At 40.0% G+C, this 19,786-nt stretch overlaps 1 protein-coding gene across 1 annotated transcript in view; it reads right to left on the reverse strand.

The window, feature by feature from the left end:
• LOC149806803 (protein turtle homolog B-like) overlaps positions 1-17,075 on the reverse strand; it is a 264,646-nt gene extending 247,571 nt beyond the window's left edge. The window contains exon 1 of the mRNA XM_089971057.1: positions 16,944-17,075. Within this exon, the coding sequence (XP_089827183.1) occupies positions 16,944-17,022 (79 nt within the window). The 5' untranslated portion in view covers positions 17,023-17,075. The remainder of the gene's footprint in view (positions 1-16,943) is intronic.
• Positions 17,076-19,786: the final 2,711 nt, after the last annotated feature.

A 19,786-nucleotide genomic window follows, 5' to 3' on the forward strand; every position in this document is an offset into this window, starting at 1 on the left:
TGTCTGGTAAGAGGAGGGTCCCGCCACTGGAGAAGTTCTTCTTCTTGGGGACCTGGTCTTTTTCTTTTTTTTCTTGGGGCTTTGTTGGACTTTTTTCTTGGGTATAACTTTGGGGGCATTAGCATCCCATCTTAAGAGAGAGCGAATGATGACCCCTCCTAGAGTACCGCTCCCTCCAGGTTTCAAAATGATTTGTTTTTTGGTTTGAGTGTCGATGCGGGGATCGGCCAGTTGGACCAAAGCGACTTTGTTTCGATCGAAAAAGCGTTTGGTTTGATGACGAATCTGAATGATTCCTTGGAGTATTTGACGTGCCGTCACCGTGAACCATCGTAAGACTTCTTTGAGACTAGCTTCTAAGACACGAGCTCGTGTTTGTGGATTTTTTTCTCGACTGATGCCATACAAGGCACGAATCAATTTGACGGGAAGATGCGACTCAAGGGACGTCATGTTCACACTGTGTGAGACAGACGAAAAAAGGTCTGAGGTTTTTATAGATTTTTTTATGGAGAGTGAAATGAAGTCGAGGACGGAGACGTGTACAGGACAGGCCCTCCGTCTTGGCACCAGTGGTGAAACAAGTGGGTACGAAATCGCAAATCCTCGGGGGTTGTAGGTTTCAAATCGACGAGTAAATAGGCGTGTGGCGTTTGAGTGGCATCGTCGTACGCCTGAGTCAGCCAAGGCGTTCCTAACTGTTTGGCTAAGACTTGCACTTGCGATTTATCTCTAGGGCTTTTAAACAAGACCACGTAATGCGCATTGAGACTAATGGTGCGATGGGCTTTACTTTGTTGAAACAAATTTTGGGTGATGTAAACGACACTGGCATTACGGTGATGCCCTTTCCGCGTGAACCACAGTTTAATTTCTTCTTCGTCTTCTCCTAACATGTCGTCGAAAATGACCAAATGGGTTTGACGGGAGTCAGAGACGATGCCGTCGTCTTCTTTAGGAATGCCTTCCACAAACACGATGGAATCGCCTTGACTTTCTCGCAAAAGGCTGTACGCCGATTGCCACTCTTTGTAACACCACACGATCCGCTGAGGTGGCCGATCGATCAAATGATGTTTATGTTCGATCAAACGTTTGACGAATTCGGTTTTGCCTGAACCGCTAGTCCAGCAATGAGCATGTTAAAGGGATGGCGAAGATACAAAGCCTCCCAACTGGCACGATCTAAGTGTTCGTCGATGACTTTGACAGTAGAGGAAGAGGGAGCAGAGACAGCAGAGGTAGCCATTGTGTGAGAAATGTCACTTGTGACACGAAAACAAACAAGACAAGAGTTTATAAACTTTTTCAGAACACGTTTATTGAATGTTTTTTGTTTCAAACATGAATACGAAAGACAAAAATACATAAAAGCCAAAGGCTTAAGTACAAGAATAAAAGGCACATGATAACCAATAACGTGGAATAAAAACAAGTGTCTGTACAACATGTTTTGGGTAATGTTCTAACCAGTTCTATAGTAGGGGGTAAGGTCACACAAGTGTACTCCCGAAAGGGTCTTTCAGGCCTGTCCACGACAGTCCCGTCCTGGGTGACGGGTTCTTCTGGCACCGCCACTAACACGGGTTGAAAAGTAACCTTTTTCCTTGAACAACTGTCGTGCATACTGGGCCACTTCTTATGTCCAAGCCTCAAAACCCCATTCTTTCCAGGCACGGACATCTGTCCAATGGGGATGTAAGTCACAAGCTACACACACATCGTCATACACGTCTTGGGTAGCTAAAAGTTGACGAATCTTTTTTTCCCGTTGAGGTCGAGAAGTATCCAGATGAAAACGCAAGGCTTTGAGCAAAAGGAGTTTTTCGTGACCATTTAAGGCCATTGAGGTGGTAAGTACTGATCGTAAAGAGTCCACAAAGAATCTGCTGCTAAACGAAATCCCAGAAAACAAGTCACTAAGACACACACCATTTGTCGACCCAAATTGAATGGATACAGTTCTTGTAATAATCGATGGTAATGATCCACGGTTTGAATATGGTCATTGAGTTCCTTCCACGGAATCTGTTCAATAATATGTGACATAATCCGTGGCATGGCAACTTGATTTTATAGTGTCTTTGTTTCGGAAGCAATAAAGGTAATTTCTAACCAAACATGTTCGTTCTCCAGTAGGGAATTTAAATGTTACACACTGTAACTGAAACGTCAGAGTTTGTCTAGATTTTTCGTCTTTTTCTAAGCAGATTCCATGTAACAAATGTTGGTAATCCTGTAACTCGACTTCCTCAATACGTTGCAGTAAGTGAATCTCGAAGTAACCAAAATTATGAACGTCTAGTCTATCATCATCCCCAAACTGAAAGTGTTCAACAAGGTCTGACCACTGAAAAAATTTCTGACGAATCAGTCCTCTTATTACATTCAGGTACCAGTGGTTAAAGATCTGGTGACGTAACGGATGCAATTGTTCTTTATGTTTCACTTGTATTTTCACCAGCTCTCGGTAAATCCTTTCTCTCAACTCCTTAGGCAAGCCCAAAATGTTCTCTTGTAAAGTATCCATAAGTATATACACTGTTTTTGGAATCGTTGGGTGGTGGCCAATAGCCTCGTTTAATTTTGTGCCTGATGTAATATCCACTCATAATCAGTCTTCTTGTACTTTGGAACAGAGCATAATTTAAAAACGGATGAATAACTTTGAGTTTGCGTTTCACTTGTATTTTGATCAGTTCTCGGTAAATGCGTTCTCTCAACTCCACAGGCAAAGCACGAATGTTCTCTAGCAAAGTATCCATGAATAGGTCATACTAAATCCTCTTTGGTCTGACACAAGAAATGTACTCTTTGCACAAACATGGATTTACTTCAGTGTCGAATTTAAATCGTTTAGTCACTAATTTGCACATTACAATTTGTTCAGAAGTTTCCTCTTTCACTAAGTTGACATTGTGTTCAAGATGTTGGTAATTCGTTAACTCTTCCTCTGAATTCGATGCAGTAAGTTTACAATGATGTAGGTAGAATCGTCCATACCAAACCAATCCTTTTTAAAACTAGAGGATCGTTCATCAATGTCTGTCTGATGGAACACTTTCAATTGAATCAATCCTTGTATAGCCTTCAGGTACCAGTGGTTCAAACACCGGTGACGTAACGGATGCAATTGTTCTTTACGTTTCACTTGTATTTTGACCAGCTCTCGGTAAATGCGTTCTCTCAACTCCACAGGCAAAGCACGAATGTTCTCTTGTAAAGTATCCATGAACAGATTATGGTAAGTTACTTCAATGTCTCGGTCCCACTAAGGGTAAGTAATGACAATTCGGTGACCATCGAGCATGTTCTACGTAGGCCGAATCTTGCGGTTCCCAGTGGTGAAGTGACACACCGCAACTGAAGCACTTGACTTTATCTCCTTCGCCCAAGTAGAAAAATCCGGCTCTGGCTAATTCTTCGGGGGTCGGTCCTCCCAGACACTTAGGCCATTTTCCTTTGAACGATTGAAGACGATTTTCAAAGTCGCAGTATTCCGACAAACGCACAGGGAACGAATATTCGTCTTTCACAGGTTCGTTTCGATGAGGGTTGAGTGACATGGGCAGGAGTTTGCTCAGGGCTGGATGACATCCGTAGGGGGGTAGACGTGAAGGTGAACATTCCCCTTTAAACCCAGTAAAGTGTCCAAGAGGACGAGCGGCATCACTTTCGCATCCCACAGGTTTGACACGCACAGCATCCCTTTCCATGATAGGGGTAGTGACACTAAAGTTCCCATGATGCTTTACGGCATCGCTAAGGTCACAGCGTACAGCATCGTACCCATCGCAAGGCTCGCAATCGCATTCCACTTCCGAAGCCTCACACTTGAATTGTGCCTTTCTAAACAACTTGTTCTGTGTTTCTCTGAAAGTATTCATCTTGTTCGCTTGGTCTTGGTAGTCACAATGAACTATCGATCTTGACCATAGCCCCTTTTTATACTAGTCGCAATGCAGTCTCTGGCTTGTACATCTTTCCTTTTTTACGTTTTTTATGTCCTGTTCTGGAAGGTACCGTCTCTAAGGTACCGTCAACATTGTACCGTAGTGTGATGGGTGGAAAGGCCATAGAAAGGTAAGGGCAGTGCGGAGACCATCGAGTATGTTCCAGAATAGCTGAATCTTTATAGATACATAGATCCATTCATAACTTCAGTCCGCAAGCGAAACACTGTACCTCGTATCCCAATCATGACTCAGGTCCCAAGTAGACAAATCCTGTTCTAGCTAAAACATGCGAAGAAGGTAATCCTTCCCTATCCGTAGGCCATTTCTGAAACGTGTCCAATCGACGGGCACAATCACAATAGTCAGGTAAGAAGACTGGAAAATGGTAGGGTTTGAACTTGGAGTTCTCATCGGGTTTCTCACTCGATTCTTGCTGTGGCGAAGTCATCTTTCTGGTGGGGTAACTATCCTCTTACAACCAATGTTTTATACCAACGTGTCCATACGGTAAGGTGAAATGATTGGGAAGTCGTACTCGCTTCTGGTACACGATTTGATAGACTTTTTCCAAGGGTCGACTGACAATGTGATGAGTGGGTAAACGTTCAATCTTGTTCGGTTGATAGGTGGTCACTTTAAAGTTTCCATCCTCTCCCGATTGCAAGGCTTCTTTCAATACCCCAAAACTGACCACTCGACTGGTACGATAATTCAGAGTCAGTCCTTTCACTTTGCACGTCGTGTGCACTTCTCCTTGTTTGTCCCGGTATTCGTAGCCGTAATTGTTGGGGCCGCCACTGACGAAACTTAGAATCTTGTCGTCGGGTTGCTCGTCTGTCCAGGTTCCTAAACGGTCTCCTTCGATGTCAGGGTGCTGTTGACTCGGGTGATGGATGTAAATGCAACTGTCCGTGTCAAAGTACAGGACGCGTTCCCCTAACAGTTCTAAAGCTTCGTACAATTTTAAGCGAGCATGAGCTGTCACGTAAGCCGCAATGATGACATTTCCAAAAGGGTCGTCTTGTACAAAGTCCAGATCTTCTTCGTAATTGACCAAGATTAAATTCTCTCGAACGACGTCCACGTGTTTCATGTATTTGGTTTTGTCGTGAATCATCTGGAAGTAGCGGGAAGGTTCTGTCAAATATTCCGTCTTGGGTAAACACGGTCGTTGTGCCATTTTACCCCACAAGCAATTTAACATCACTTTGGCAAACGATCGCCTGCCTTCGTTTTTCTCGATGTGGTCTAAAGTGATGCCTTCTTGTTCATAGTATTTCTCTTTGAATTGTATTTGGTCTTCGGGAGTGTGACACCAGGACGGATAGCAGCTGGCTTCTTGCTTCAGTTTCAAAAAGGCATCCACGTAGTCGGCGAAAATGCCTTTCTGACTGGGATCACCTTTGTGGTATTGTTGTGTCTTGGGAAAGTGGCAAATTTCGTACACTTCTAACAGTTGGTATCCCATGTCCAGAGCTTTGAACAATTCTACGCTGACCCAGGTTCCCGTCAAGGCACGTTCTTCCTGGGTGTGATGGCAAGGCTGGTCTTGGTTGCACGTTTCGGCACAAGTACGGCACAAGGGAAACATCAATTTGCCTTGACAATGGTGAGGTAAGACGGGATGGTACAAGTCCGTGGGAGGCAAAACTTTACATTTGATCAAGCCTTCGTATTGTCGAATGTTTTTCAGGTCGATGTGTTCCGTCAGCAACTGTGGGTGCCCTACAGGAAAGCGACAATATTTGCACACGTAGGGATACAGAGAACACACGTCCAAGTATTTGATTTCTTCTCTATTCTCTTCGTCGGCTTGGTACAGCAAACAGGTGGCATTGGTCCTTCCTCCGTACAAACTATCCCTCGGGTTCAGCGGGTCCATGAACTGGTAACTTTCCACGAGGCGTTTAAACTCGGGATCGGTTTTCATTCGGTGATCGTACTCGTGTTCCCACATTTCCACCACTTGGTATCCTTGCTGTTCTAACTTTAGGAGCCGCTGACAAGTGGCCTGGTCCAAGTCTTCCATGGTTCGTTGTAAAAACTGATTTTTAGTGCTACGGTCAGGGTAACAGACGGGACATCCGTGAAATAAGCAACCGTTAAACTCGTACACGATCTTGGGGTTTTCTAAGTCCCAGCCATGGACCGAATACGTTCCGATGGTCTTTTCGCCCCCTCCGTTGCGGGCATGCTGAATCCACTTGTCTTCCTTGTCGCACAAGTAATGTAACCAACGTAGGGCTTTGACCGAGTATTGACGTTTGACAAAGTGGGTCGTTTGAGGACTGATGACAGCCACGGTGTTTTCAGGCATGAATCGTTGTCGATACACTAAGGAACACGCTTTGGCAATGGTGCAAGCTTCTTTCAAAGGATCGACCCCTCCGTGTTCCATGAACAGTTCTCGAAATTTTCCACAGCAACGCCGTAAAATGTCCACGTCGGAACGACAATACTTTAGCATTTCTTCCTGAAAGTCGAATGGGTCCGAGGCGTGAGCCTGGTACCAAGCGTAGAAAGCTTCTCGTTGTTCGGTACGCATGTTGTCGGGGTCGTAATAGTGAGCCTCGGGTAAATGGGGTAGAACGGCGTGTTGATTGGCTTCTGTATTGAAAAAGTGTGGAAAGTACCCTTTAGCCATTTCTGTCATTCCAAACGTTTTAGGCATTCGACTCAAAGGCATGGCCAAATAGCTGATCGAATCTTTAAACTGTACTTGTCCCACTTGCACGAAAATGATTTTGGCTCCATTCAAAGTCACTTTAGGATGCTCGGTGCCTTGTTCCGTATAGTATCTGAGAAGAAACTGTCCATCGTATCCGGAAAAATTGTGAGCCATCACCGTGGCATGACGATGACAATCTCCGTAACGTTCGATGTCCTCTTGGCTCCACGTCTTGTCGATGGGGTCTAAGACCGATCGAGCGAAATCGGCTAACGTGTTCGGTCCCCGAAAGATTTTTTCACGCCCTCCAGGAATCTTGCTGCAGTGAGGGCAATGACTGAAGATAGGTTCTTGAATGCACTTCTCGCACGCTCGATGAGCCACACAGAAATTAGGAATGTGAATGCCGGTCTCTTGCATGCATTCGAAATCGAAAAAGATGAAATTGCCTTTCTTCTTGTGACCGTGCTCTTTCTATGGTGGGGGTTGGTATTTTTGCACGTAGCATTGGTGTTCCAAGTCCACGATGTGGTGACAAATGTGACATTTTTTCTTTCCTCGACATACGTGTGCCTTGGCATTATTAGTAAGAATGCCTTGTCCACAGGTAGGGCACAATTTCAGCAGTTGACAAGCACATTTCTGCTGTGAACCTTGTTTTCAAATGTTGTTGATAACAGGTAGGGCTGACAAACGTGCGCAGACAAGTTGAACAAGGCACTGGTTCTTCGCTCAGACAGGGTGGAGAGGCCAAACATCCTGGACATTTCATTCCACAATGCTTGTGTTGCTCTCGATTGTTATAACCATAATCACATTTCTCACAATAATAACCGTATCCCAGGAATCCGGTGATGGTGGTAATGGTATCGAAATGGTCATCGTGATAATAAACATGAATGTATTTTCCGTCCTTAAAATCTTGGCCTCGAAACAACAGAGGCCCGCGCATTTCTTGAGGGTGCACTTTGAAGGTGTACCGTGGAGCTAGGACATCTTGCAATTTTTGCATCTCAGGAATGCCACAGGGTGTGTCTTTGGACAGGCCAGATTGTTGCAACAGGAGGTCCGCTTCGTTTCGTTGTTTGGCTCGATAGGAACGTTGAATAGTGTTCCAGGTTCTTTTCCATTCTACCGTGTCGTTCTTGTTGGCATAGGTTCGTCCCACCACGATGGCACGGGCTAAACACATCTGGTCATGAGGATTGTGAATTTGGACAAGGCTACGCTTAATGCTGCGAAGCTCGTTCACCAATAACATCTTTTTGCGTCCGGTCCCTTGAGGAGGAGAGACGTGGGTCATGTCCAATGTGGCTTTTCCATCGGTGATGTCAAACTGGTCATTAGATTGTTGCACGTGTTGAATCTTGTCCATGACTTTGGAAGCGGTCAATTCTGCAGGGGTGCTAAACTCGATCCAAACAGGGGATTTCAAACCGTCGTGTTGTATGGAAAGTCTCAAGCGATCGTCTTCTTTGGGTTGACATTGTCGCTTGAGTGCAGTGAGCAGAGAATCCCACACCCCAGTGATAAACACTTCTGCTTTCTCTAATGGCACTTCAGCCTTGAAATCTTTAAACTTCACCGTGTATTTGTAAGCCGTGGTTCTAAATTTTCTAGAGGAGCGCTTTTCCGTCTCTCGAATGAAATAGTATTTTTCAGGGTTGACTAAGGGTGGTGAACTTGGTTTAGAGGTTTCAAATTCTGGTTCACTCATGTCCTCTTCAAAATCACTGGCATGAATTTGTGCCAAGATTTCAGCCCTGGTACGGGGCGATAGATCACGTTTCTGCCTCTTACTTTCTTCTTCTTCTTTCTTCTTGAATGAATAGGATCGTTTCATATTGAGTGCAAAACGTCAAATGACTCAAGTTTAAACACCATAGACTAATTTATAGTCATGGCAGACCAGCGTATATAAAAGGGTGTGTGCCTTGTCCTTTCACTATTCATTTCACTCTCAAGCCGAGCACAACGATGGAAGAGACTAACCAAATCGAACGTTTCGTCAGAGCTTTGCGAGGGGTCATTAGAAAATCCTCTTCAGACCAACCCACGGACTACTCTCCTTCCTTTCGAGATAAAAGTCAAGATACTTGCTATATCTGTAAGAAGAAAGGGCATTGGTCTTCAGAGTGTCCAGACCGTCAAAAAAGAAAAAAAAAAACAGGGGATAAAAAAGACAAAAGTAAAGATACCTGTTATTATTGTAAAGAAAAAGGACATTGGTCTCCAGATTGCCCAAAAAAGAAACAAGAGGAGTCAGAAGAAGAGAGGGATTCTTCAGAGGAAGAGAGGGATTCTTCTGAGGAAGAAAGAAGACAGGTGAAGAAAAAGAAACAGGAGAAAAAAAGAAGAAGGGAAGAAAGTGAGGAGGAAGAAGAAGAAGAGGAAAAGAGTGTGACGGTGAAAAAATTCAAAAATCAGAGAGACTAAACAAGGAGACAGAAGAAGTCAATGAACTTTTAATTAAAGTGTTATGTTGTGAATTCTGAATTGTAACAATGGAGAAAAGAATAAATTAATGATACAAGGTAAGTGTCTTTGAGTTTTGATTTTAAAATAAGAAGCTACACTCACGCACTCATACAAAGACACGTACTATAAGGCTAAAATGGGTGGGGTTTTTTTGAGTTATTGGCAAATTGAAATTGTATTTCTTTTCAAGAAATGTGGGTGGCCCTGAAAAGGGCCCTTTTATTTTGGTGTAGGGGTGAGTTCAAGCAATCAACTTTAACTGCCTTAAGCCTTTGCCACGGCCAAGGTCTACTTCTGGACTGCGTAATGTTGATGATGATTGGGTTGAAATCACTAAGGGTGGTACGGTAGGCTTAGTCACAGGGTTAACGTGTTTAGCTCGGGAAGGTCGTATTCTCTTCGGTCGTAATAAAGAAGTCTGATACATTTGTTTCAGACTTCTTGACTCCGCTAAAATGTCCAACAGTACCGTGACCGTTTGATTTTCACCCTCTTGTTTCTTTGCTGCTACTTCTTCTTGCTGTTGTTTTTTTCTTACCTCTTCTTCTTGCTGCTGTTGCTGTAGGAGAAAAGCTTGTTCCGCTTCCTTTTGTCGTTGCATAAATTTCTCCAATTCTTCTTTCTGTCTCTGTCTAAAATTCTCCACTTGCGGTAATGAAGAAGGTAACGAAGGTTCCGGAACAAATTCTTGCGAGGTAAGAAAATCCACAAAATCCCAATTCACCTCTTCTGAAAGTAAGTCCGGGTTCCCTTGGGCAGTCTCCCCTGCTGATGCACCCCAATGGATCGTTTTCTGAGTTTCCGTCATGTTGAATCACTGTCGCATAGATTGACTGCACACAGGCGCTAGCGAATCTATATAGACTACGTGACGTCACAGACTGCTCTCTTCGGATTGGATGCGGGGTGACTGAATTTTGTAACGCGTGTTCGGATTGGTGAATGAACTCAATCCGTTTCAATCCTACCTCTACCTATAAATAAGCGCAGTTCACTGCATTGATTCACCTGTTCTCGTCGCTTCAAGATGTGGACCGATGTGCAATCTTCTACGCTTGTGTCTTCCATGATGTTCAGGACGGACATGCTCATGTATGTCCGATCCAAGTGGACCATTGTCCACAGGACAAACACCAGTCTGTGGATACGTAGGATCTACGTCGAAAGACAAGGATGCCTCAAAAGAGTGCTGATTTACGGGCCAACAGTGAGACGCAGCCTAAGGACAAGAAGAAGACCAATGCGGTGCCCTTTATGTTAATGGAAACATTAACATAAACCCAAAGGCCCTTTTCAGGGCCAGCCATATTTCTCGAAAAGAGAATGACTTTTCAATTGCCTACCCCTTTTTTTAAATTTAAAAAAAAAAAAAAATCCCCTTGTCCCTAAACAAGCCCAAACTCTATTCCCCATGTTAAATTCCCCTTGTACGTATATTGACCCACGATTTTTCGCCATGTTAATTCCCCTTGTACGTATATTGACCCACGATTTTTCCCCATGTTAAATTTCAATTGTACGTATATTGACCCAGGGGGGTCTGTAATGCTAATTTCCATTGTACGTATAGTATCCCACTTCACTACTCCTACAGTACAGCTTCTACCTTAGGTCCTTGTCTCTACCGTTGCTTAATGAATAACGATATATTTGAATTGATAATTATCATAGGTCCCGGTACATGACTTGGGTGCATGCACGACACTTGTGCTTTTACTATAGTGACGTCCCTCAGGTTCTTGTCCTTCAATTATACTGATACTATCGCAAAGAAATGTATGTATATATCTTTCATAACTGTTTCAAATAGTTCAAATTGATATCCCGACCATAAAACTATTATAAACAACCTACCTTACGTTCTTGTCCTGTACCTGTACTCGGTCAATAAGCGTATATTTATATTAATAATTATCCAAAGTCCCTGTTCATGACTTGGGCTCTTAGAAAAGAGTTAAACCTATAGTATAGCATCTACCTTAGGTCATTGTCCACTACCGATACTCAGTGAATAACGATCTGTTTCTAATAATAATTATCCTAGGTCCCTGTAGATGACTTGCACTCATGCACAAACATTATGCTTATTCTATGGCAACTTCTTTCAGGTCTTTGTCCTCTAATTATACTATCGCAAAGAAGCTTAGCATATATCCATAGCTGCCAACCTTCCAGGCTCAAAATTAGTGAAAATAGGGAAAAAAAGTCGTGAATTTGGACACGAATTCGTGAAAAATACCATGACAATAACTCCATCCACTCTGACTACTCCGACCGTCAATACTACACTATATCAAGTTCGCAAAATAAAAATAAAACACTACATATATGCAGAAATATTTATTTATCAAGACATGATACTGTGGCAGACTTGAACTTCCTCAACTGCTTGATCGTAAATTTGTTTTCTAAACAGTTCCGACTTCTTGCCTGCTGGTTGATCTTGTGGACTAAACTTGCTGACAAATTTTCTGCAGCTAAGGAGGCCCTAAAGTCTGTCTTATTTTTCGTCACTAAAGAAAATACTCTTTCACTGTTGCTGTGAGAAATGCACAGGAGCTGCAGCATTTTTGGTTCTTCCACAGGAAAATTTGGAAGCGATTTTCGAGTCCGGGAACATATGTCAGAACAAATGTTTAGCATGGCATGGTCTACAGCTGATAAAAGTCGATTGTATTTGACACAAGAAAACTCACAAATAATGCTTAAGCGTTGGAAGCCTGCGGGTCTTCCGCCAATGGTTTAAAATATTCCAGAGCTGAAATCTGCGAATTCTTAATTTTCCCAACTTCTACGTGTTTTTTGCAACCGACATTCTTCCTCACATCGTCTCTGCGATGGCACACTTGAGTGCAAAAAGCTTGAATGAATATCGATGTTTAGTGGCAGAATGCACGGCCAATTTTTGATATATTCCAAATTAAACTTCACTTTTTGATTAATACATTTCTTTTTCCCTGGTGGTGAAGACATTTTCAAAATCTTACATGCGATGCTCAACGGTAACGCAAATCCGTGTTTTGACGCATGCATGCGGAGCAAATTTCTCAAAAGCATTTGTAAAACTACTCTTATACATATAGATTAAAATAGGCTAAAATGTTTGCGACCGGGCCAACTGTACTAATCGGCTGTAGATCTACTAATATCGTGACCAGCGGTACCGGACCGTTTCGGCAACTGCGAATATCATGACTAGCGCTTAACAGGAAATCGATTATTTTATTAAAGATTTAAAATAATTGAGGATCGGAAAATTCGTGAATTTTTGTCTTACGGCGTGAATCCGTGAATCGCTGAAAAAGTTGTGAAATTCACACCAAATTCGTGAGGGTTGGCAGCTATGTATATCTATGATAATTGCTTCCATGGTTGGAAATGATGTCCCACTTTAGGCCTACCTTAGGCCCTTGTCCTCTATTGGTACTGCATGAATAACCATATGTTTCTATTAATATTTATCCCAGGTCCGTATACACGACCGGGACTCTTTATAAATGTTATACCTACAGTATAGCATCCTACCTTAAGTCCTTGTCCTCTATTTCTACTCAAAGAATAAACATATATGCATGTTAATAATTGTCCTAGGTCCCTTGGTCTATGCATGACTTGGTCTCATAGAATCATTATGCCTATTCTATAAGAACCTCCCTCAGGTCCTTGTCCTCTACATAACTGATACAATAGGAACGAAATAATGTTTGTTTCGATCATAAATGTTTTCCATTTTTCGAAATGGTGCGCCAATGTTATGTCTATTCTAAAACAGCTTACATTAGGTCCTTGCTCTCTACCGATATTCAGTGAATAAGCTATTATATTTCTATTATTATTATATGCTCATTTTTGTCTTCGTTAACTTTACATTGTCAGAATCGTGTAATAATTTATGATATTGCACACCTTCATATTGCACTCACGTGCACGACATGTGTGCCCAGTAGTGTATTAGGAACTACTTTGTAAACAAATCATGAACATTCATGTAGTTGACGTTTTACGTTTTGGTTGATTAAATTTGTTTCTGAATGAACTAAAGTAGATGTTTCGTGGACTGCCACATATCAAGCTGCTTTGCAATATTCCGCGTTAACTTTTTTGATACAATCTTTTGGATTTAGGTTAGTGATAGACACCAGACAGGTCATACAATTGCTGGATCCCTACAAATAACATGCAAGTGACATGGCAGACACGTGTCTTCTTTAGATGGTAATAAGAATGGCAAAAAATATACCTACGGTTTTACATCCTGAATTTCCTCAAAATGTACTTTCTTAGTTCTGCAAATCCTAATTACATGAGCCATGTCACGGGTTCTAAAGCTTGATTACACATTTCGAAATTGTACTGTAATTTCGACTACATTCCAAGTGCAATTACATCGACCTTACTGCACTCAAAATGAAATGAACATCATATTCCAAAGCATCTTTTTGATAATTACAATTGAAAGACTTCATCTATTTCCCATATTATGATTCCAAATATTCAATGACAGAAAAGAAACACACTTGCAGATGTCAATACACTGCTCCCTCGCTGCTGCAATCAGATGTACTTCATGTAGAACTGACACAGATAAATCCAGTCCATAATCACGAAATTTAGTAAAATCGACAAAAATATCAAAATCTATTCATTCCAGACCAAATGGAAAAGTTGTTGCAATGCGCACTCATTCACAACATGACTCTAAATTTCAATTTTAAGTAGACCAAAATGCCATTTTCTTTCGAAAGTGATGTCTAGCGACTAAGTTCAAATTTATCTTGGCAGAGTTATGTGCACGTTAATAATGCGGTTGTTGTGTACTGATGAATCTGCGCTTGTGTATTTAGTTTGGGATACAGCATTAATTCAGTTACTTTGTTTCTTGTAGTGTATTTTTGTTTGTATAATAAAGCCTTAAGTAGAATAAGAAAATGAGCATATAATAAAACGGTTACTGCATTTGTATGGGACAATATAAACTCGTTTTGTCGGATGGATATACTGCACTCCCAAGGTCGTGCAGTATATTCTTCCGAAAAACTCGTTCATATTTTTTCATACAAATGCAGTAACCTATAAATACTTATTCTAGGTCCCTTTACATGATTTGGATTAATACACAAACCATATACTTATTCTATAACAACCTCAGTCAGGTCTTTGTCCTCTATTTTACTGACACTATCGCAAAGAAGCTATGTATATACGTATCATAAATGTTTTAGATGATTATACAGGATGCACCAGCATCAGAGCTGTTCTAATGCTTATTATATGGCAACTCCCCTCGGGTCCTAGGCCTCTAATTATTGTAGTCCTATCGCAAAGAAATGATGCATATATGTATCATAAATGTTTTACATAGTTCAAAGTAATGCGCCAACCTTACGCCAGTTCCAAAGCATCCTACCTTAGGTACAGGGGCGTATTAACCATTAAGCAGACTAAGCAAATGCTTAGGACACCACAAAGTTTAGAAAAGGGTGAAAAGAAAGAAAAAAATGAATGAAGATTTGTAAAAAAAAATGATAAACTAGTGCAAATTGATCATAATGTTCTGTTTCTTGATCATGGTGCACCCTAGGGTTATCTTCCCAGGTGTACATAGAAAGGAGGAGCCACCAAGATTTGTCAGTGCTTAGGGCACCAGTGAGCCTTAATCCATCCCTGCTTAGGTAGTTGCCCTCTACCTGTACTCAGTGAAGCAGCATACATCTCTATAAATTTATATTCTAAGTTTTTGTCTGTGACAGCGTTTCGTCCTATATCCCTGTACATTACTGGGTCTCATACACAAAGATTATGCATTTTGAAAGGCGACATTATAACTATGAATAGTGTTTTGTTTTTATTTCACATAAGAGGCACGAATAAGTTCATAAAATGACACAAACATATATATTTCTTATGGTGATTACAGGCCGGTGGCTTGATGATTATGTACAGTATATTAATGTATTCTGCATGCTGTGTCATCCAAAGTTGCCAACGGAAAAAGTCCGGCAGCATGACTCACCCAAAACCACCCAAAACCACCCAAAACCACTAAAAACATGATGCTAATCATGCTCATAACCACAAGAAAACATTGGATACAGTATTACTTTGTTGAAACTGACGACACGATCGACTGCCTTTATTTTTTCGAGTGGAAGTAAACAATGAAGCAAGGGAGACAAATGTTACTATATTCATCACCAGTCATAACTAAACACTATTCTGGACAAAATCAAATACAGTAATCAAAATTACATCAAATGCGATTAACACAACATTACAATACAACGAACAACTGTAAGTACCAAATAATTTCTTTATAATAGATTTTAGATTTCTATCAAATATGGCATGTCTCACTGCCGATTAAAAATTTATAAATATGTACTCCGATTATGGTGCATAGAAACACCGGAACGCACCGAAACGCCGGAATGCAGTAGAAAAAACGGAACACAATATCGTATATACCGTAGCTGAAAATTGTGAAATTTTGCAAGAAATTAACATCTGCTATTAATAGTGTCTAATACAATTGTTACATAATTCTAATAAACAAGATAGTACTATTTCCAATGTTTTCTTGTGGTTTTGATTATATTTCATTTGATTTACATACTGTTTGTGGTGGATTGGGGCAGGTTTTGGGTGGTTTTGCAAGTTTTGGGTGGTTTTGGGTGAACCATGCGGCCCGAAAAAGACATTCTGTAAAACTGTTTAAAACCTTTTATTTTGTTTTTTAATCAGTGACATGAGCAAATAGGTTTTGCCGAGTTGGATTATAGTGCACAAGTGAAACAGCACCCTGATCTTTAAAACGGACAGCAAAATTTCATATTAGAAAAATAAAGAAAGCTATTGCTAAAGCAACATGTGTAAAAACCATTAAGAATAGAAAGGGAAGTAATGTTTATGTTGCGTAGAATATGTCCCTATCCATTGCTGGAGCATATTCGTATGTGGAATGAAGTTTAGTTTGTGAAATAAAACATTAGTGTACCAGAAAAGATTTCCCAGCCCAAAATCATGAATATTCATACCGACTCCAGGTCCTTGTCCAAGTATACCTACCACCGGTTCCTGCCATCTAGTGCCGGCCGCAATTTCAACCTTGCGTGCCTAATATTGTGTGCGGAGCATTATGGTGGCAGGGTCTAGTTTCGTAATTTGGCCCCTGGCAAATTTCTTAACTTAAGGCTATGGTGTGACTTTTTCAGCTATTATTGTTTACTATTTATAGATATGGATATATTTGTGAACTAGGTGTTTTGGGCTTGTGTTGTTCTTGAAATTGATGTCAGTCATGTACACCTTCCATAGTTGCTCTGCAGTATGTTGATAGTGAAATACCAATAGTTGGCTAGGAAGAAGAGCTAGCTTCCCATAGCAGTAGACACGTGGGTTCAAGGCAAGCCGAGTATCTCAAAAACGGCTTGGATGACAACTATTCTGAATTGCATCAAACTATTTAGTAGACAATGTTTTTCAAAAGTTTCATCCAGGGAAAGGGCTTGCTTACTATTCTTATGCTCTGTTTTAATACAGGTATCTAAAAATATGGACCTTTTTGACCTCACTTGTGTATTTGACTTTTTATGATTTTTTATACTAGGTCACTGATTGCGGCATTAAATTTGTACATAAAAACTGGACCCTGCCCCCATAGGAGGCCAATGTACCAGGCTATTCAGTGTATGGGCTGTGTGACGGGTACAGTATAATAAGAAACAAAAATCATCAGTGAAGTAGCAGAGCACCAAGCCAACCGACTCACTCAGTATTATCACTGAATATTTCTTCGTATGTCCAATACATATTATGCAGTAAAAAAATAGAATTAATTTTACCTTGTACTCTTTTTGAATCATCAAGACAGTGTAAAATGAGGATCCAAAATGCATTAAACTGATAAAGGTTTATCAACATTGCGTTTATGTGGCAACCAGCATTATCCAAGCTTCGTTTCTTGATATCTTGTAATGTTTCTACGATGAATTTAGACTGGTCCCATATCATACTATCCCATGTTCTAGTGGTGGCGTTCACCAGTTTCGTATTTTGCATTAGAATTTGAAAGAAAATGAATTTTCCAGGTTTCTTCACTGGTTATACTGGCTACTTAAATAAAAAAAAACTTAAATATCTTAGATATTGTTCAAAAAACTTTTAATTCCCTTTATTTTGGTGTATGATTGATGGGTGTAATATGGGTCATAGAGTATACAGCTTGGCCTAGTCTGGTTCCCTATTTAGCACTTGGGATAATGGAGATATCCTGCCAGTCATTAAATATTCATTCATGCAAATATGCAAATGACTTTAGTTGAAACGATGGTTTTCATTGGACATTGTGGTTTTTTAAAAATAACATTGACATTGAGACTTGTGCTGCTAGAAATTTAGTATTATGTTATCAGACCGGTAGTGTATATACTTTAACCGTTACTAATAATTCATTGTACGTTTCATTTAAGCGCTGGTATACACATTTTATTTTGCTTTTATTACAGTTTTTAAAGTATTATTTGAGATTAGACCGCCATTGGTGGCGTTATCAATTTTCATGGATTGGATGAATTGTAAGGTTATTTCGCTAGTAGTTTTAGTTTTATTATTATTATTATTTTAATCTTATCTATGAATTCTTTGTACGTTTATATTTTTTAATAGACACGTTTTTAAATTAGAATTGAAATTAAACGATACGCCTCATACCCATTTATGACCGTTATCAGTTTTCGTGGTTTAGTAATAAGATCGCATTCTTTTATCTGCACGGCAGTACTCATAGTATTATGTATACTGACACCGTTACTAAGAAATAAGTTACATTTTATTTGGGTACTGGCAATTACATTTCTTTCCGATTAGTCCACTTTAAGTTTATTACCGTTATTAATTTTCGAGGACTGGTATAAAAAAACATCATTGAAAAACCCACAGGGGCTAGTATCGTTGTTTACAATAGCCCTGTCATACATGTGCTATATAGTAGTTCTTATATAGTACATTAGTCCGAGTTTCCTCTGACCCTTGCCACCCCATTTTTGATATTTGGACAACATAAATATCCAAATATCAAAAATGGGGTGACAAGGGTCAGAGGAAATTCTGACTAATAGTACATGTATGACGGGTCAATTGTAAGTAACGATACAAGCCCCTGTGGAAAAACCAATATGGTGTGGCCTAGCTTCCGACGATATTGGTTCTGTGGTATCTCGATATTTGAACTTTTTGGTATTTATTTTATCTATTGCACCATATATCGTGTACTTATATATCCCACATGACCATAAGTTACTAGTTATAAATCACCAGTTTATTTTGGGAAAATGTCAGGATTGCTGATGAGTACACAATTTAATAAATAAACCCATGAATATTACTGTTTCAAAATAATATCCTTAACCTATGTTCTCAGACAGAATCAATATCTTCTTAAAATTTCTATCACTTTAACAAATTGTTTAGCCAGTTTGTTGTCTGATAATGTCCAGTGATGTTATGCAAGAGTTAGATCACATGATTACTGTGATGGTCCGGGACTAGGAAATCGAGTCTATGGTAGCAAATAAGAATCAAAATGTAAAGCATGTTAATGTTGTTTTTTGGTGGCTTTCGCAGTTAACAGGTGTTGACTTGAAAGCTGCATTGTACACGACTTATTTCTTTTCATTGGAACACCGGTTGTTGTTCAAACAGTCTTAGGTTGATATTTACTTTCATCCTCATGTTGATTGTTCATTCTCAGCAACAATCACAGAGCAACTCCAATCATCATGGGTGGTTATTTACAAATGCATTTCTTTAATTCTGTCTTATAAGTTTCTGTTGCTGTAGGGCACAGGTGGCATAATGAGTGCCATAGATGTAGCATCCATTTTTCAAGTTGATTACACTTTGTGCAACACATACATTAAATTTCCAACATTAATGCAAGTATATGCCATTATCAGATTATTTTTTTGTTGTTGGTCTTACTGCGATAACAGAGTAACTCCCCTTTCATAACTAGAACTGTACATAACGTCTGTTTATTGTTTGTTTCCCACAGCCATCTGATTTATAGTGGAAAATAAATTCATTTTAATACAGACAACAAACAGATTTAAATTATATCTTGAGGGTCATTGTTTTTGTTAACTTATTTGCTGATTGCAGACTTTATGAGCTGAAATATCATAACACTCATGTATAGTAGAGAACAGAAAATCAAAACAAAAGGAAAGAAATAATTCGAATTTTGAATCATTTTAAATCAAAAACTGAATTGAATGAATCTCATAAATTCTGTGGCATAACTACACAAGTTTTAAGACCCTTTTTGGTCTGTTTAAATGATAAATATACATTATACAGCTACGTCACTCAAATGTGTTACCGTCGTAGTTGTAAAGACTTTGCTGGGTCTGTATACTGGTCCAAATCTTCCCATATCCTATATGTACCAAAATCCATCCAAAAATCTCCTAAAACAAACATTTTACAACCTTGATGGTAATCATATTAATATTTTACAGTCAGCTGATCATTAACATCAAAGGTCTGTTCGGCAGATGCATTAAGTTGAATGATAACTTTGTCAGTGCTCATCCATATCTGATGACAGTAACAATCAGTACTGTTCGAGATTTACGAATAACATGGCCATATAAATGTACATTTGCTTGGATATTATAGTATGTGT

This window comes from Sinohyriopsis cumingii, chromosome 1 (assembly GCF_028554795.1).
Source record: "Sinohyriopsis cumingii isolate HCF-2022 chromosome 1, ASM2855479v2, whole genome shotgun sequence".
NCBI classification, from domain to species: Eukaryota; Metazoa; Mollusca; class Bivalvia; order Unionida; family Unionidae; genus Sinohyriopsis; species Sinohyriopsis cumingii.